This window comes from Cervus canadensis, chromosome 3 (genome assembly GCF_019320065.1).
Source record: "Cervus canadensis isolate Bull #8, Minnesota chromosome 3, ASM1932006v1, whole genome shotgun sequence".
Taxonomy (NCBI): domain Eukaryota; kingdom Metazoa; phylum Chordata; class Mammalia; order Artiodactyla; family Cervidae; genus Cervus; species Cervus canadensis.
Window position 1 is genome coordinate 58785660 of NC_057388.1, and position 17018 is coordinate 58802677.

General features: G+C 43.4%; 1 protein-coding gene across 3 annotated transcripts in view; it reads right to left on the reverse strand.

Annotated features, from left to right (window-relative positions):
• The window catches only part of NPSR1 (neuropeptide S receptor 1), a 146820-nt gene extending 136291 nt beyond the window's left edge, over window positions 1–10529 (reverse strand). For 2 of the 3 annotated variants that reach the window (XM_043463227.1, XM_043463226.1), the window contains exon 1: window positions 10354–10497. In XM_043463227.1, the coding sequence (XP_043319162.1) occupies window positions 10354–10497 (144 nt within the window). Of the gene's footprint in view, window positions 1–10353 lie in introns of all 3 variants that reach the window. The other variant, XM_043463225.1, reaches the window with a different exon arrangement.
• Window positions 10530–17018: the final 6489 nt, after the last annotated feature.

The following is a 17018-nucleotide window of genomic DNA, read 5'->3' on the forward strand; positions in this document are numbered from 1 at the left end:
GCAGCCTGATTAATCTCTCTCGTCACAATTTTCACTCTTAGCATTTTTGCTAATAAAACTCTAAAGATTTATTATGGCCTATAAGGATAAAAAATCCATATTGTTTAGTCTGAATATCCACCTGGGTCTTTTTTTTTTATCTCTTTAATTCTTTTATCTAAACTGAAAGCTTCCATTTTTACCTGTCTTCAGTGAAGATCATCTTGATTTTCTATGCAGAAATCCTTCTTCTTAATTTGTTTATACCTCCTTCTGTCATCCCCTCACTGTCTTTTCTTCTAAGTGACTGTCTTCTTTTCCCTTGCATCATAACTATTGGCTGAGTATACCTTTCCCCTGTTAGACAGAACTGTCTCACAATATGGTACCTGTTTTGTGCATCTTTGAAAGCCCAGTGCCTAAAGTAATACTCAGTCAAGCCCATCTGTGATTCTCAACTTTATAAAGGAGTACATGACATGGGAAGGAAAAGAATATAGTTTAAAAGATTATATTCTGAATTATTATATTTTGATTTGGGGGCTTCCCAGGTGGCTCTAGTGATAAAGAACTCGTCTGCCAATGCAAGAGACGTAAGATACATGGTTTTGATCCCTGCGTCGGGAAGATCCCCTGGAGGAGGGCATGACAACCCACTCCAGTATTCTTGCCTGGAGAACCACCGTGGACAAAGGAGCCTGGTGTGCTACAGTCCATAGAGTCACAAAGAGTTGGACACAATTGAAGCAATTTAGTATGCATGCATGACTTATTTTTAGATTTGATATTTAATTTATTTTCAAATTTAAATTAAATTGAGGAAAACTATTTATGTTTATCTGTAGGTGTTAAGAATTTAAAAGGTTAAATACTCTTAGTAATATTTGTTGAATGAAAACATTAGCTTCCCAGCCCCTTAGGACAGTGATAAATCCTCTTTGACTCCCTAGTCCCTAGTATAGGGCCCTACACAGTGAAAGCAGCGTAGTCTCAGTGTTCACAGGATAAACACCTTTTCTGCTTGAAGTGTCCAGAGGCAGCAGACGGGAAGCATGTGTGACCACTTGATTGACATTCTAGTAGACAAGGCTGATCCATTCACCCCCCTGGAGCAGATTCTTCCTGTTGTTCACAGGTGGTACCCTCTGCCCTCTGCACTTTGCAGAAGATCTCCGTGACTGAGCTTCTACAATCAGGCATCAGAACACATAAACAGAGAGCAAAGATGTGAATGCTAACACACTTTCCCAATACCCACCTGGTGTCTTAGGGCTCAGAAGTGGATGGCTTCCCAGCCTCAGCTATGGAAGCTGAGCTGGCAGCAAGGGAAGGGGAGCAGACAGAACTTGGATGTTGTTTGCTTTAGGTCTAATGGTCTGGACTTCCCCGGTGACTCAGATTGTAAAGAATCTGCCTGCAATCTGGGAGACGTGGGTTTGATCCCTGGATTGGGAAGATTCCCTGGAGAAAGAACTGGCAAGCCTCTCCAGTGTTCTTGCCTGGAGAATCCCAGCGTCAGAAGAGCCTGGCAGGCTACAATCCTTGGGGTCGCAAAGAGCTGGACATGACCAAGAGACTAAAACACACACACACACACACACTCCCCGCCAATAGGGCTTGCCAATGGTGTCAGTGAAAAAAAGTGAATTCACTCAGTTGTGTCCAACTCTTTGCGACCCCATGGACTATAGCCTACTACACTTCTCTGTCCGTGTCAGGAATTCCCCCAAATCATGGTGCCTTTAAATTCAACCCAATGGCTTGGAGAATAAGGATTAAGACTCCAACTACTTTAATGTTTTCACATGAATTTGCTGAGACCTTAGGAATAAACTTGTTACACAGATTGTTTCTCAATATGCTCTTTCATTCAATAAAACATCTTTTGACCATTTGTCTACCTTGTTGTCAGGCACTACCCTAGGGGTAGTGGGATCTCGAGCTGCCTTAAAATGACTGACATCATGTATGTGTGTATGTATCTGTATGTGTGTTGGTCTATGTTTATGTGTACACGTGTGTGTGTGTGTGTGTGTGTGTGTATGTGTGTGTGTAGGCAGACATGCATGTCAAGAGATGAATCTTGTCACACAAAGACTTGAAGTGCTTTGGAAACATAAGAATAGTGACAGTGTTGATCTACTAAACAAATCTGAATTCTTCACAGATGAGGGGGCAATTGAGCTTAGATGTGATATCAGAAGAAAAAGCTATGAGAAAGGCATTCCTGCCAAAGACAATATTTCCCTGGAATACAGTATCCAGTGAGATATGGTACAGGAAAGGAGAGAAATGGGGGAGGATGGGGAAGTCAGATTGTGAAAAGTTAGACGGCTGGTTTGGAGAGTTTGGGTTTTATCGTGCAGAAGGTGAAGGTCAAACCATGCTTGGTACTATGTTCCCCACACTGGGGGCATTCAGTTAAGCTACATTTCCCGTGCCCAACAGCTAACTAATTCTTGCTAGTGGAACTGGAGTCAGTCATGCGTCATTTCAGGTCAAAGCAGATAGGGTAAGTTTTGCCTTCTCCCTTGGAAACTGCTTATTCTAGACGGCAGAGATACAAGTTGACCTGCTTGCAACTGGGATGTGAGAGAAAAATAAACTTTTAATGTGTTAAACCACTGAGATTCAGGGTGTAGAGTTTTTTGGTTTTGTTTTTAAAATTAATGGGACTTTGTTATTATTATTATTATTATTATTATTGCCAAGCTGTGTGAAGCTTGTGGGATTTTACTTCTTTGACCAGGGATTTAACCCTCCCCATGCCCCCACCCACCCACCCCACCCTCCGCCAAAGTGGAAGTGCAGATTCCCAATCACCAGTCCTCTAGGGAAACCCTGGGGTTTAGCTTTTCGCTATTACAGAGACCTATCCTATCCTAACTAAAATCAGCAGTAGAACCATGTTTATTTTTTCTTTTTTCTTCCTTTCTTTGTTTGTCTCTTGCTTTCTTTCATTTATTTTTTAGAAAGTTCACACCTTTAACTTCTATCAGGCCTTGTGTTCACATCAGGTTAAAAAAAGGAATGTTATTTTTAAATCCTCCTAGAGCTGATGGCGAGTCAGATGAAATCATATGATGTCAAGTTGTTAACTGTAAGGTGCTGCCAAGTATAAGAGACCCATGATTTTTAGGCAGATGTCAATATTGCCTAAGTGAAAAAATAAGAACCCTGGTTATTCTTTAATGACTTCATCATGACCTTGGTTGTTTTGCCATCTTGTGGCCCAGAAAATCTTTCTACCGTGTTAGAAACTCATCCCTTCTGGATGGGGTATAATTTCCCATCTCTGTAAAAAGACCTTCTTGTAGTAAGCCTTTAAGCTTGCATAGGTAAAAATTAGAGATGGCATCTGGATGATAAAGAAGGAAGTGGAATCATCTCTAGATATCTTATCCTACATTTTCCATGGTCTAATTGAGAGAAACGAAACAATTCAGCACCACTGTGTGGGGGCCTAAAGCATACTGAAGTGGTTTTGGAGATCTTCCAGCACACGGATCTCTCTTAGTATCTTCAGAAGATTCTTCTGTGTAGATAATGGTGGCACCTCATCTCTCAGTTAGGAGCTTCAGAAAGGCGTGTAACAACTCACCCCTGGGACTATAACCAGGGGATTATTTCCCCTGGTTTCTCAAACATTTCTCAAACACTGTACTCAGGGCCATCACTGTCCTTAACAGCCACACCAACATTTAATCACTTAACTTGTCACAACAATCCTCTGAAGGACATTCAGTTATTAGCACCATTTGTCAGATGAATAAACCAATGCATAGGTAGGATTGAACTGCCTCAAATTCTCAGCCAGATGGTAGAGGCACTGGAAGCTGACCTCAGCTGTCCTATTTTACAGCCTGTGCCCCACTACAGTTACGGGGAAGATTCAGAGCCTGAGTATACCTGGGAATGACTAGGATACTTCTTCCGCCATCAGCTGAGCTGAGAGGTCCAGAAGAAGCCAAGTTCAATTACAGAAAATAAAATTACATTTCTTGTCCACTTTGGCACATAGCTCGAAACGTTCTTACCCACTGTCAACAGGAAATTACTTCAAGGATGACAGGGTGATATATATATATATATATATATATATATTTTTTTTTTTTTCCTTTTTGAAGCATTAATGGATATGCTCTTTTCCACCTCCTTGAGAAAACCTCTCGGAGCCTAGGCAGCCAGAGAGCTCTACCCCATCTGCCCTCTGGGTACAGTCTTTACTCCAGCAATACAGACAAAGAGAAACAAGTCAGCTCCCGGCTTTCAAAATACCTCTTGAAGGATATCATAAACAGCTTGAAGAGATATATCTTTTTTCTTTGCAAGAGGATGTGTCTTTTGAGCCTTCAGAGCCAAGAGTCTGGAATAATACATTTGGCGGAAAACAGTCTAGTCAGGTTCCCCACCACAGAGAAAGCAGGCAGTGGGAGACAGGAGTGTCAGTACAATAGTGGTGCGGAGCGTGAGGAGACTCAGACACGGATGAGAGGATTTGTACAGCCCCCCCCCCCCCCCACCCCAAGGCTACTATAGAAAAAGAGAAGAAGAGAACAAGGTTGGGAGCACAGGATTAGAGAGTGGCGAGCTCCACTTACTGCCCAGGAACCAGGGGATGGCAGACCCCGGGATTTACCCAGCTCTCATGAGGCAGCAGCTGAATAGTCAATGGCCTCGTGGGGAGACAGAGGACCAGCCCAAAGCTGGGAGGGAAGCAGTCAAACTTTTCTTTACCAGGAAAGATGCAGAAATTCAGAGGGTTGAGAGAGGGGAAGAGGGAGGTGTGAACACCCATGCACCTGGAGGGAAATGGGACAAACGGAGGCTCCCGCAGAAGGCAATGCAGCCTGACCCGAGCTTGATATAGATCCTGAGAAGAATATGGAACAAGCATGGTCACTTCTGAAGGCCAGACAGGACTTTTCATCTCAGCCAATGCCAAGTGGCCCAGGTTCCTCCCCAGGTCAGACTTGCTCCCTAACTCCAACCACACATATATGGACACACACACTCTAGAAGCATCGTTCCTAGAGCTTAGATGCCTTTCCTGAGTCAGAAAGTGGGAAAACCCTTCACAGGCTGAAAAACTCTGCAATTTTGCATTTACTCTGAATTAACTAGGATTGTTACCTGCCATCAGATGATGTTGTTAGGTAGTTAGAATAGGAAATAGGAGTCCAAAATGGCGGTGGCTAAAAGACAAGGAAGGGAAAAGCCCACGAAAATAGAACAAAAGACATCAAAGGAAGGTCCAAGGACCAGAGTGAGGACCTCAGGTAGAACAAACAGCACTCCTGGCTAGCCCAATTTACATAGGGCAAGCCCAGGGGGAGAAAAAACATATAAAAGGAGGAGCCAAAGCGCTCTCCCTCCCTCTCTCTCTCTCCTTTCTCTCTCCCGCGCGCTGGGGCGCTCTTCTCTTCGGGTCTTTGGGTTGACATGCCCTCACGCCTGGAGGATGGGTTCTCCTGCCATTTTCTAAATAAAATAGAGCTGTAACACTAATTTGTCTAAGAGCTATAACTTGGCCTGTTCGAGACCTGAGAGCTGTGACACGCCGAGGGCTTTAATGTCTGTCACTCCCAATCTTTGTTGTGACGAGACAGAACTGAGGCACATACACTGGCCTGACAATGTGATACAAAGAGATCAGTGATACAAAGAGAAAGTTGGTTGAGGGAGTTTTCCTTTTTCACACAAGAGAGTACATAGCTGGGGAATTGCACGACAGTCTTGTAAAGCCAACCAATGAAATGTGTGCCTTTCTCAGGGGCATGGGGTGAAGCTGGATGTGGTAGCGCTGGTCCAGGACAGGGGATTGGAGAGTAGCATGCTAGGTGTGCCTAACAGGAATAGGCAGTGGTAGCAGACCTTTAATAATTACTTAACTGGGAAAAACTAGTAGTAATTCCCTATGAAGTGCCACAGTATTCAGCTCTAGAAACTCTATATGAACAGACTGAGTGAAACTGATTAGAAGAGGACAAAACGATGCATGATTAAATGCAAGAACCATTGTTCTAAGTTTCAGGAAGTACCTTGAAAGGACAGGACCCAAGGGCTCCTAGACTCCAGGAAGGGCATCCCTGACATTGTTCTGAGGCCCAAGGCAGGAAAGGAGATATCAAGTCCTGCAGGGCCGAGGTGGGACTAAAGGAGTGTGCAGAGAAGCAGGCGAGTGGGCACAGAGAGAGCTGAAGTGGCAGTCACTGAAAGTGCTGGTCCACAGTAGGTAGAGTGTGTTCTTACAAAGGAATTGTTAACCTAAATATATAATAAAAATGAGAATGGTATACGTCAGATTCTTTACATCATTAAACGTTTCTTTAAGCCTAGTGTGAGATAATTGAGACATGGGTTGAGCTGGAATTTGCTTTTGTTATATTAATGAAGGAGGAATGTGTTAAGAAAATTAAGAGACAGCAGGCAGAGGGAGCAAAACAAAGGGAACAAACTGTGTCCAATCACCCTCGAGCACTTAGAAGCAACCATTTACATATAAACAATAGTTAGACTAATTGCATATCATTTGTAATGACCCACTAAAGGAGATTCAAAAAAAGATCATTGTCAAGTAATATTTTTGCAGTCTTGGTTCATGTTTCTCCCCTCACCTGAGAGTAATAAAACTGAGATCTTTTGCATTATTTTATAATTTCAGCAATTTACTAATTCAAGTAGGTTTCCCTCCCAGTACTTTGAATTAATTTTCTCATCATCAGGAATCAGGGATACAGGAAATTTTGCAAGTAAATTCACCAGCAAAATTAAGCCTATTAAGAGTTTCATCTTTGTCTTCCACTTGAACAGTCTTTTATTCAGGTCCTCCATTCACTTTCTTATGAGCCAGGTCCCATCCTCCTTGAAGATTCTTGAAGTCCATAGAAATGCTTGATGCTGGGGACTAGGAATGGATGAGGTGAACTAGATGGAACCTTGAACATATGAGACACTGAAAACTGTGAAAGAAACCAGGGCCTGAGCTGAGAACCTTGAACCCAGGACCACAGAGCCTTAGTCATGTGAAACGCACGATGGAAGAAGAAAGTGGTGAACTCACCTCTGCCCTTCCTGCTTATATCCAAGAGTTTACAGAGGATGGCAGAGTGGGTTAAAGCAGTGGGGAGCAGGGGCAAGAATTTGGAGATAGAGATGGGAAGAAAGAAAAGCCTCCAAGCTTGTGAAGAAAGGGCTGGTAAGATTTAGACATGGATATCTTATCTTCTGCCAAGAGAGCTTTGGGTTCGGAGGAGAACTTGAGGGCTACATAAGTAAGTAGGTTAGAAGCCCAGGTATGTAGACTGAGCAAAGCAGCTAAGACTAGGGCAGACAGCAACAGGTGGGTGTAGGTTCGCTAGGGCTAAACCAGTATGAGCTACAGTGTATGATGACCCATTTACTTTTATATTCCACCCACTGGAAACTATTACTTACCTTCATCAGATTGGCTTAGAAATGGAATACTGCTGCTGCTGCTGCTAAGTCGCTTCAGTCGTGTCCGACTCTGTGCGACCCCACAGATGGCTGCCCACCAGGCTCCGCCGTCCCTGGGATTCTCCAAGCAAGAACACTGGAGTGGGTTGCCATTTCCTTCTCCAATACATGAAAGTGAAAAGTGAAAGTGAAGTCGCTCAGTGGTGTCTGACTCTTCGTGACCCCGTGGACTGCAGCCTACCAGGCTCCTCCATCCATGGGATTTTCCAGGCAAGAGTACTGGAGTGGGGTGCCATTGCCTTCTCTGAGAGATGGAATAAGGATGTGCTAAATGTGCCTACAGGGAAGGAACTTGGTGAATACATTTGATAAAGACCTGGCAGGGCAGGGGCTGACCTGTGGAGTAGCAGTGAATAAGACCCTCACCTATGTCACTGAGAAAGCAAACTTTCTGTTGCCCAGTCTGGCAACATGTAGATGGCAGACAGAAACAGAACACAGAGCCACAGTTCATTTATGCAGTAAATGTTTATTGAGTAGGACACGCACGGTGCTGGTTTTTGGAGAAAACATGAAACAAACATTAGGCATTACTTTCACTTGAGGAGTTTAATGACTGTTGCACATTGCCCTGACACATTATTGAAATAGCATGAGCACAGAGTTGGATTAAGTGGCAAAGAGAGGGGGTATACTCTAGACACTACTAGAAGTCGGAGGAGGGGTGGGTCTGGGGGGCTTCAGGGAGGAAGCAACCCAAGAGGAGCCTTAAAGACCGGGTTGAATTTAGATAAACTCAGATGAAGATGAAAGGCAATTCGAAATGAAAGATACACCATGGGTTGAGGATTGAATGAGACACTTCACAAAAGTCATTCAGAAAAATTCATGTCACTAAGAAAGCCCACAGCCAGTGAAATGTCAGACTTTTGCTTCTGCTATTACTTCTTCTACTTTTACTGATGTTACCACTTTGTTTTTGATAACATTTCTACCGCTTTTGGAAAAGGCGATGGAGATTAAAAGGACACAGTTGGGAGACAATTCACAAACACAGTTCTGACTTTCTTCTTGAGACACATGTGGGATAAAAGGATCACAAGGAATAAGAGTTTGCATCAAAACTGCTTGTGCTCAAAGGGGATGGTGGAAAAAGTTACACACCAGCTTAAGACACTTAAACTAGTTCTCACCAACACTACTACTGACTATTGTGTAACTGAAAATCACTGCTTTAATGAATGATTATATATTTCAAAAAATGAAACAGAACATTCTAAGTTCCTGATCAGACATATTTTCTTTCTTTCTGTTTCTCTCCTTGTCTCGTGGTCCAATTGCTGGAGGGCAAACTTATTAATAGAAATGAGATGAAAATGATGTGATTTTCTGTAGTGCCTAGAGATGATGTTGCTAGGACAGAGTTCAAACGCTAGAAGAGAGTGAGTAGGGGTTCGTTTGTCCAAACACTCAAAACTTCCCCTTTGGAGCTGTATTCCAAAAAAAAAAATGGCAAATGAGATTTCAGCCGATTATTGCCTGACTCTCAGAACAACTGTCTTATTGCTGATTATTATCCTTTCTGCAGTGGCCAGTCTCTCTTTATTCTGTTTGCTGTCATGTTCTATAAATATCAAAGAGGCTGCAGAGGCAGCATCTCTGAGAGGAGCAGTATGCTTCCTGGGTGCAGAAAGCCTGTGTCTCCAAGATAGAATCTCTGGATCTGAAGGCTGATTTCAGAGAGGGGATTATTCAGTCAATGGTAAATGGCACCCCACTCCAATTTCTATTTCTATTTTCTGTTGTAGAGCTGGGCAGCTGGGCTGTGTGTGTGCATGCATGTATTAAGAAGTGGTACCTAGGGATGGGTCCCATGCAATCCGCCTAAGTGACTTGTTCCACTCTGCTTTGCTGCATTTTCTCTAGGGCTCTCAAACACCAGTGAGGCTGGCTTCCAGGGCAGCTCCCTGCTAAAAGTTTTATTCTGAGTGTTGGCAAAGAAGCAAAGCTCCAAGGTGAATATTACAGCAAATTCTACCTTGTCAGTAAAAACCAAATCATTTTAAGAACACCCAGAGGATTAAAAAAAAAAAACTGCTAGAATTTTTCTTGAAGTATGAAAGACCAGTTTGAGTCTTGGGAATTAGTGTAACAGCTGAATGCACCATCAGGCAACCTGTGAAATAATCTGACATCACTGCATTTCCATGCAAGAAGCAGGAAACTATTTTCTGGATGCCCGGTTTATTCTTGACCACAATCTTGTTGTGGAAGAGGAAACAGTATCAGCCTAATAATGGCCTCTTCCTCAATACTTCCTCTTCCTTGGATACTTTGAAAGTGAAACTTACTAAACTCTGATTTCCTCATTTCTTTTAGGAGGGAACTTGTTGCGAACAGTAACATCACCAACTACAGTTAAAGACCTTATTTCTCTCTGATGTTCACTGCAAAGGATCAACACAGAAAGTGTGGTCCTTCTTTCCTTACTCAGCTCTATGTCTCTCATTGCAACAGGTACTGTCCTGGGTAATGCGGGCTTTACAAAGCTCTGATGCTCCTAACAAAAAACTCACAACAATAACCCTTACGAGGAACAGACGTTTCAAGCACTACTATAGGATTAACTAAAAGTACTTTCACCTAAGGAAAGAGGGAAAATTAAAAAGTCATCCACTTACAAATGTTACTTATGGCTCTTACATTTGTAGCAGCAGCAGGAAAAACAAAACAAATATTCTTAAGAAATGACAATATAGATCCTAGCACAATATGAAAAACTTACTTTTATAGCTCATCAGGTTTATTTTAAAACTCTTTTTAGTAAAGAAAATAAGCTACACTCATTCATAATATTGGCTGTGATCTTTTAACTTAAAATTCTACTTTGTCTTATTATTTAAAATCAGTGTTCAGAGTGGAAGGCAGGAAACTTACCTTGAAGGAGTAGTAGAAGGAGCCCCATTCCTCTCCTTCCACCTCTGCAGTGAAAGTCACTGTTTCAGTACAAAGGACAGGAGAATTCAGTGCCTGCCCAGTCCCATTGGACTTGGTGCTGCCCTCTGTGAGGTTGGCTGACATGGCTTAGGTGGAGTGGAGTCCCGCCGTCCTTGAGCCTGCAGCCGATGGAGAGAGTCCAGCCCTTTTCTTGAGAGCCAGGCAGCAGCTGTGGCTCTGCCCCCCTCTGCCTCCCTGAGCTTCTGGAGCTCAGCTGAGCACAGGCTCAGAGCCCTCCCGGAACCCACCTCACTGAAGAGCTCTGCCTGCCTGCTCAAGCCACGTGCTGCTTGCTCTTCGGCAGTTATGAACCAGTAGCCGGCGCAGCCTCAACACCCCATGTCCCTGCCCAGGGGGGCAGGTGGGGGGGTGCTTGCTCCGAAGAGCTGGCAGGAGCCCCTCACAGCAATCCACATGGCTCCCCAGGCAGTCCTTACTGCTCAGTTGCACTTTTCCTCACTTCTGGAACAGACCCCCCTGCCCCCCACATCTGCTCCAGCTTCAACAAGACAGGAATTTGGATTCCACAGCCACTCGATTAATTCAGCTCACATTTGCCTTTCTGAAATCAAATCATAATGATGTATTTTTTTTCAACTGAGGGTACCTTCTGACTTACAATCCTCACTCAAGCATTTACTTAGTAGCCTGCACGTTATTTCAGTAAATGTGAGCAAAGAGCACGTTTGTGTCGCACACCCCTGATTCTACTCTAGGTTTTCAGAGGGCAGTGCTTCAGAAAAGCCTGGGGTCTGTGCTTGTCAGTCAACCACCATCTCTCATGTTGTGACTGGGACTGGTGTCTGGAAGACACTCTTATCACCTTGATGTTCTTTTATTTGATGTCCAAAACAACTCTGAGAGGTAGGCAGGGGATGTATCTTTATATTCTCATTTTACACTAGAAGAGGCTGCAGCTCAGTGGTGAAACGACTTGCCCAAGATCCCACAGCTGGTGATGGAAATGAGATGATAACTCAGTTCCTCAGAAATTCCTAGACAGTGGTGCTTTTACTGTAACATACTATAATTTGCATCAAATCTCAGGAGCCTATTGCGATATGAAGCTAAAGGAGTAAGGAGAGCAGGCCAGGTAAAAAACAAAAGTACCAAGCTGCTTGTATTGCAACCAGGCGTGATACCTGATAACTTACACTGAAGATGCTCTGTGAGCCAAACTTGCACAGCCACTTGTTAACAACACCTAGTATAAGAGGTAGTAATGTCATAAAAGACTATAGCCCCCATGATATTTCCTGGGAAAGTTGTAGCATAATCCATCCAGCCTAAGACGAGTGCAGTATGCTAGAGATGAGAAGATATTGTCTATGCTGAAGGGGCAGCAAATAGAAGGGAGCTGTCAGAAAATACCAGTTGAGCCACGAAGGAAGCCCCAGGGTGAGCTGTGGACTTTTCATGAAAAAGTCAAAATAAGATGACAACCAAACAGTAAAATGAACAAAGAGTGTTCTAACTGGCACATAAACATGAACAAAGTGCTCAACCATTGGTGAAACAAAAGCAACTTAAAACAAGGCAGAATTTTTATTTGTTGACATAGCAAAACTAGGGTCTGGCTACCGCAAATATTGACAAAGATGAGAAGAAATGGTGTGAGAATTAGCTGACATGCTCACCTTGAAGAGCAATTTGGCAGTATCCAGTAAAGCTAAGATTATGCAGTCTATAATTTTCCATCTCTTTATCTGGGATACTTGCATGTATTTAATTTAGGGAAATCCGCTACACTACACACATAAAATGCTTGCATCTTTTCGTAGGTCTGTTTTACTTCAATAAGAATTTATAAAGCAATATCTGTGAGAAACTTCTAGGAAAGAACAGAAGCCAGTTAAGTCATGGTGTGGTGAGAATAGAGAGAAAATGGTAGATGCCATGAACAGGTGGAGAGAAAACTTCTGTTTGTGCTGTTTTCTCTCCACTCATGGTCCAGCTGGATTAGTTTTTGACCTGTGGCTACCCGAGAGAATGTTTATGTATGTGTACAAGGAAACATGCAAGAGATGCCTATGCAATATTCCTTAGAAACAAATTAGAAGTAACCTAAATATTTATGGTGACAAAATCCATGAGAAGCTCCAAACCAGAAATTACCCACATGCCTATCAACAGTAGACTGGATAAATAAATTTCTATGTAATCATATAATGAAATACTTTATATCAATAAGAATGAGTAATCTATAGCAAATGTAAAATTATAGATGAAATATACAGACGTAAAGCTAAACAAAATAATATATTTTAAAGTTTATATGAATTATGACTACATATGAACTTCCCTGATGGCTCAGCAGTAAAGAATCCACCTGCAATGCAGGAGACATGGGTTCGACACACAGGTTCAACCCCTGGGTTGAGAAGATTCCCTGGAGAAGGAAATGGCAAACTACTCCAGTATTCTTGCATGAGAAATTCCATGGACAGAGGAGCCTGGCAGAGTGCAATCCATGGGGTTGCAAGAGTCGGACACAACTTAGTGACTAAACCACCACCACCATGACAATATATGTGTGTACATATATAAAATATACATATACATACATATGTATGTATTTTACAGTAGAATACTACACAACATTTGAAAGGAATGGTTGCAGATAAGATGGCAAATAGCATGGTGTGATGGTTAATTTTATATGTCAACAGAGAGGTTGGTGCCCAGATATTTGGTGAAACATTCTCAGTGTGTCTGTGAGGATGTTTGGGGATAACATTAACTTTTTGAATCATTAGACTGAGTAAAACAGATGCCCTACCTGATGTTGGTGGCTTTCATTCAATCTATTGAAAACCTGAATAGAACAACAATGCTGATCCTGCCTCGAACAAGAGGGAACTCCTCCCACCAAACTGCTTTGAACCGGGGCGTTGGTTTCTTTCAGGCCTTTAGGTTTGAACAGAAGCCTTAGTTCTTCTTGGGTTTCAAGGCTGCAAGCTTTTAGACTGAAAACACACATTAGCTCCCCTGGCTAGCTGACTACCTGTTGTAGGACTACAAGGCCTTTATGATCACAGGAGCCAATTCCCTAGAGTAAATCAGTTTCTCCCTCAATATATCTCTCACTGGTTCTGTTTTCTTTGGAGAAACCCCAGTGTTAGACATGGCCTCTGCCTCTTCACCTGAATTCATTCCTACTACTGCTGCTGCGTCGCTTCAGTCGTGTCTGACTCTGTGCGACCCCATAGACGGCAGCTCACCAGGCTCCTCTGTCCCTGGGATTCTCCAGGTAAGAATACTGGAGTGGGTTGCCATTTCCTTCTCCGTTCATTCCTACAGATTTCACAAAAATAAGAAGAGAATTAATTATAGAACTTAGAGTAAAACCATGTGATACCTGCCAGAAAGGCTTAAATGATAAAGATGGGAACCATGTGTTTGTAAGGATATGCAGGATGAAGAACCATCATACACTACTGAAGTGATTTAAGTAGATACAAACATTTTCAATAAATTCTTGCCAGTGTTATCTAAAGTTCGACATATTCTCTGACCTAATAGTTTCCTCGCTTAGGAAAATACCTGACACAAATGAATACTTAATCAAAACAAGTCAAGATGAATAGAACAACTCTGTTTGAAATTGCCCCTAATTGGAAACTACCCACATAATAATAGCCAAAACCCACAAAGATTCCAGGTGTCCATCAATAAAAGAATGGGTAAACAAAGTCAGATATATTCTTATAATGTAATATTTTGTTTAAATATCTCTGTTCTCTGATAGATGATAAACCCCACAAGGGAGGGTACCACGACTATTGTATTGACTGCTGTGTCTTTAGGGTCTAGTGCAGTGCTTGGCACACATATGATAGGCGTTAATAGTTATTTATTGAATGAATGAACCCATCAGAATTCAAGTGGTTCCATGTGAGTGTGGTACTGTTACAAGGATAATCTTGAAACTTTTTCAATTTAACAAAAAAAATGTAAATCATTGGGAAATGTCAGTACTTTGACTTTATTATTAAGAATTCACTAATAACAATACCCACAAACCCAGTATATTGTGATGGTGCAGTAGAGAATCTTTGCCTTGAATATTCAGTAGTTCTTGGGGCTGGTTCATGGCAGAGTGTGACAGGTATGCTCACAGGAACTCTGTTTTGAGAGCACTGCTGCTGCTAAGTCGCTTCAGTCGTGTCTGATACTGTGCGACCCCATAGACGTCAGCCCACCAGGCTCCTCTGTCCCTGGGATTCTCCAGGTAAGAACAATGGAGTGGGTTGCCATTTCCTTCTCCAATGCATGAAAGTGAAAAGTGAAAGTGAAGTCGCTCAGTCGTGTCCCACTCTTAGTGACCCCATGGACTGCAGCCTACCAGACTCCTCTGTTCATGGGATTTTCCAGGCAAGAGTACTGGAGTGGGGTGCCATTGCCTTCTCCATTTGAGAACACTAGTCTCTACTAAATGTATCACTAGAGACAGCCCACCCTTCCCCATCATGCCACCTCCCTAACACAAGACGTAGTTAATGGTGTGCTGACAGGTTGCAATGAACTAAGCCTCAAAACTCTATGTTCCCTGTAGAAACTGGGAGCCCCAGTATTTTACATGCTCACTGCTTCCCAGGGCAGAATTCTCAGTCCTGGCTGCACATTGGAATAACCGGGGGTGCTTTAGAAACTCTTAATGCTTGGGTAGCCTCCCCAAAGTTTCTGATTAGATTTTTCTAGGGTGCCACCTGGGCATTAGGATATTTAAAGTCTCCCCAGGTGATTCTAATGTGCTTCCAGGAATGTGAAACCCTGTCCTAGGAGGACAGCAAGCCACCTGGCTCGCATTTCTGTGATTTTTGCTGCCTGCCCACAGAGTTCGTTCTGGGGCCACTGTCCTGGTTATCTGGTCTTGTCTGGTTTTCAGCCCTGCGGGCTGTTCCTGGGGCTCATAGGACCCATGGTGAGCCTGATATCATTTCTGGGCTCTGCTTTCTCAAAATGCAGTTTGAGTCACTGAACACCTGTCATCTCAGAGGAGTACAGAGAGGGAGGGGACTTTTCTTTATCTTTGGATCACCAGATATTACACTTTCTCAGCACCAGAAGTCATGGTTAACTTCCATTTTGGAGACCCTCAGATAAATAATTTGTGCCACATTTCTAGAACTAAGTATTACCTTTCTTAAAAAGTATCCAACTAGAGCCTGAAGGAGATATGTTCCTGATGCAAAGAGCCAACTCATTGGAAAAGACCCTGATGCTGGAAAAGATTGAAGGCAGAAGAAGAGGGTGACAAAGGATGAGATGGTTGGATGGCATCATCAAGTCAATGGACATGAACTTGGGCAAACTCTGGGATATGGTGAGGGATAGGAAAGCCTGGTGTGCTGTAGTCCATGGGGTTGCAGAGAGTTGGACATGACTTGGCAAGTGAACAACAATAGCAAGAACCTGAAAGAAGATGTTTCAGGTAAGGAGGGGAGTATGGTCTGTAACACTCTCAGTTGTGTCCCTTAGATTTTCTCTGTTTTTGGTGTGGTTCAGTAATTCATTCTGCCTTTCTGATCTCAGGGGTGAGTCTCTCAGGTTAGTTCTTATACCTAAGAATGTAACAGATCCTGGACTAGGGCATCTCAATAAGACGCCACCAAGGCTTGGTTGGAGACAGGGAGAAATGTGCACAAATCGCTATGGAACTGCATTACCAGGTGCTTCTGGGGCACACTTTTTACCCTTCCTGCTTTGGGGCACATTTAGGCTATGGGGCTGTGGGGAAAAGGTGGTGTCTGGGGAGCTGGGGAATTTCATCTTTTATTTTTTGTCCACTTTTGTCCCGGATACATGCCCTGTTATCCTCTCCTCAGACTTCCCTGCTGCTGCTGCTGCTGCTCCTAAGTCGCTTCACTAGTGTCTGACTCTGTGCGACCCCATAGACGGCAGCCCACCAGGCTCCCCCGTCCCTGGGATTCTCCAGGCAAGAACACTGGAGTGGGTTGCCATTTCCTTCTCCAATGCTTGAAAGTGAAAAGTGAAAGTGAAGTCACTCAGTCGTGTCTGACTCTTAGTGACCCCATGGACTGCAGCCTACCAGGCTCCTCCGTCCATGGGACTTTCCAGGCAAGCATACTGGAGTGGGGTGCCATTTCCTTCTCCATCAGACTTCCCTACCCCTCCCCAATTTATCAGTCAAACATTTAGTTTGGAGGAAGGCAGTTTATGTGGCCCAGGCAGGCAGTGAGACTGCCCCTTGTCACTCACTGTCTTGGTTACTCTTCAATCTCTGGTAGCCCTTGAGATATGGGCAGTGTTCCTGCCCTGATGGAGAACCTAAAAATATCAGCTGAAACAAATGACCTTGGTAACCAATGTCAGGGACCACATGAAATCAGGCTGACTCTACTCCCAGCTGGTCTCCAATTGCCAGAGTGGTTTGAAATTTGGCATGGTCATTGAAAGTGGTTCAGTCGGGTCTGACTCTTTGTGACCCCATGGACTGTAACCTGCCAGGCTCTGCTGTCCACAGGATTCTCCAGGCAAGAATACTGGAGTGTGTATTCTGTTCACTTCTCCAGAGGATCTTCCCAACCCAGGGATCGAACCCAGGTCTCCTGCATTGCAGGTGGATTCTTTACCGTCTGAGT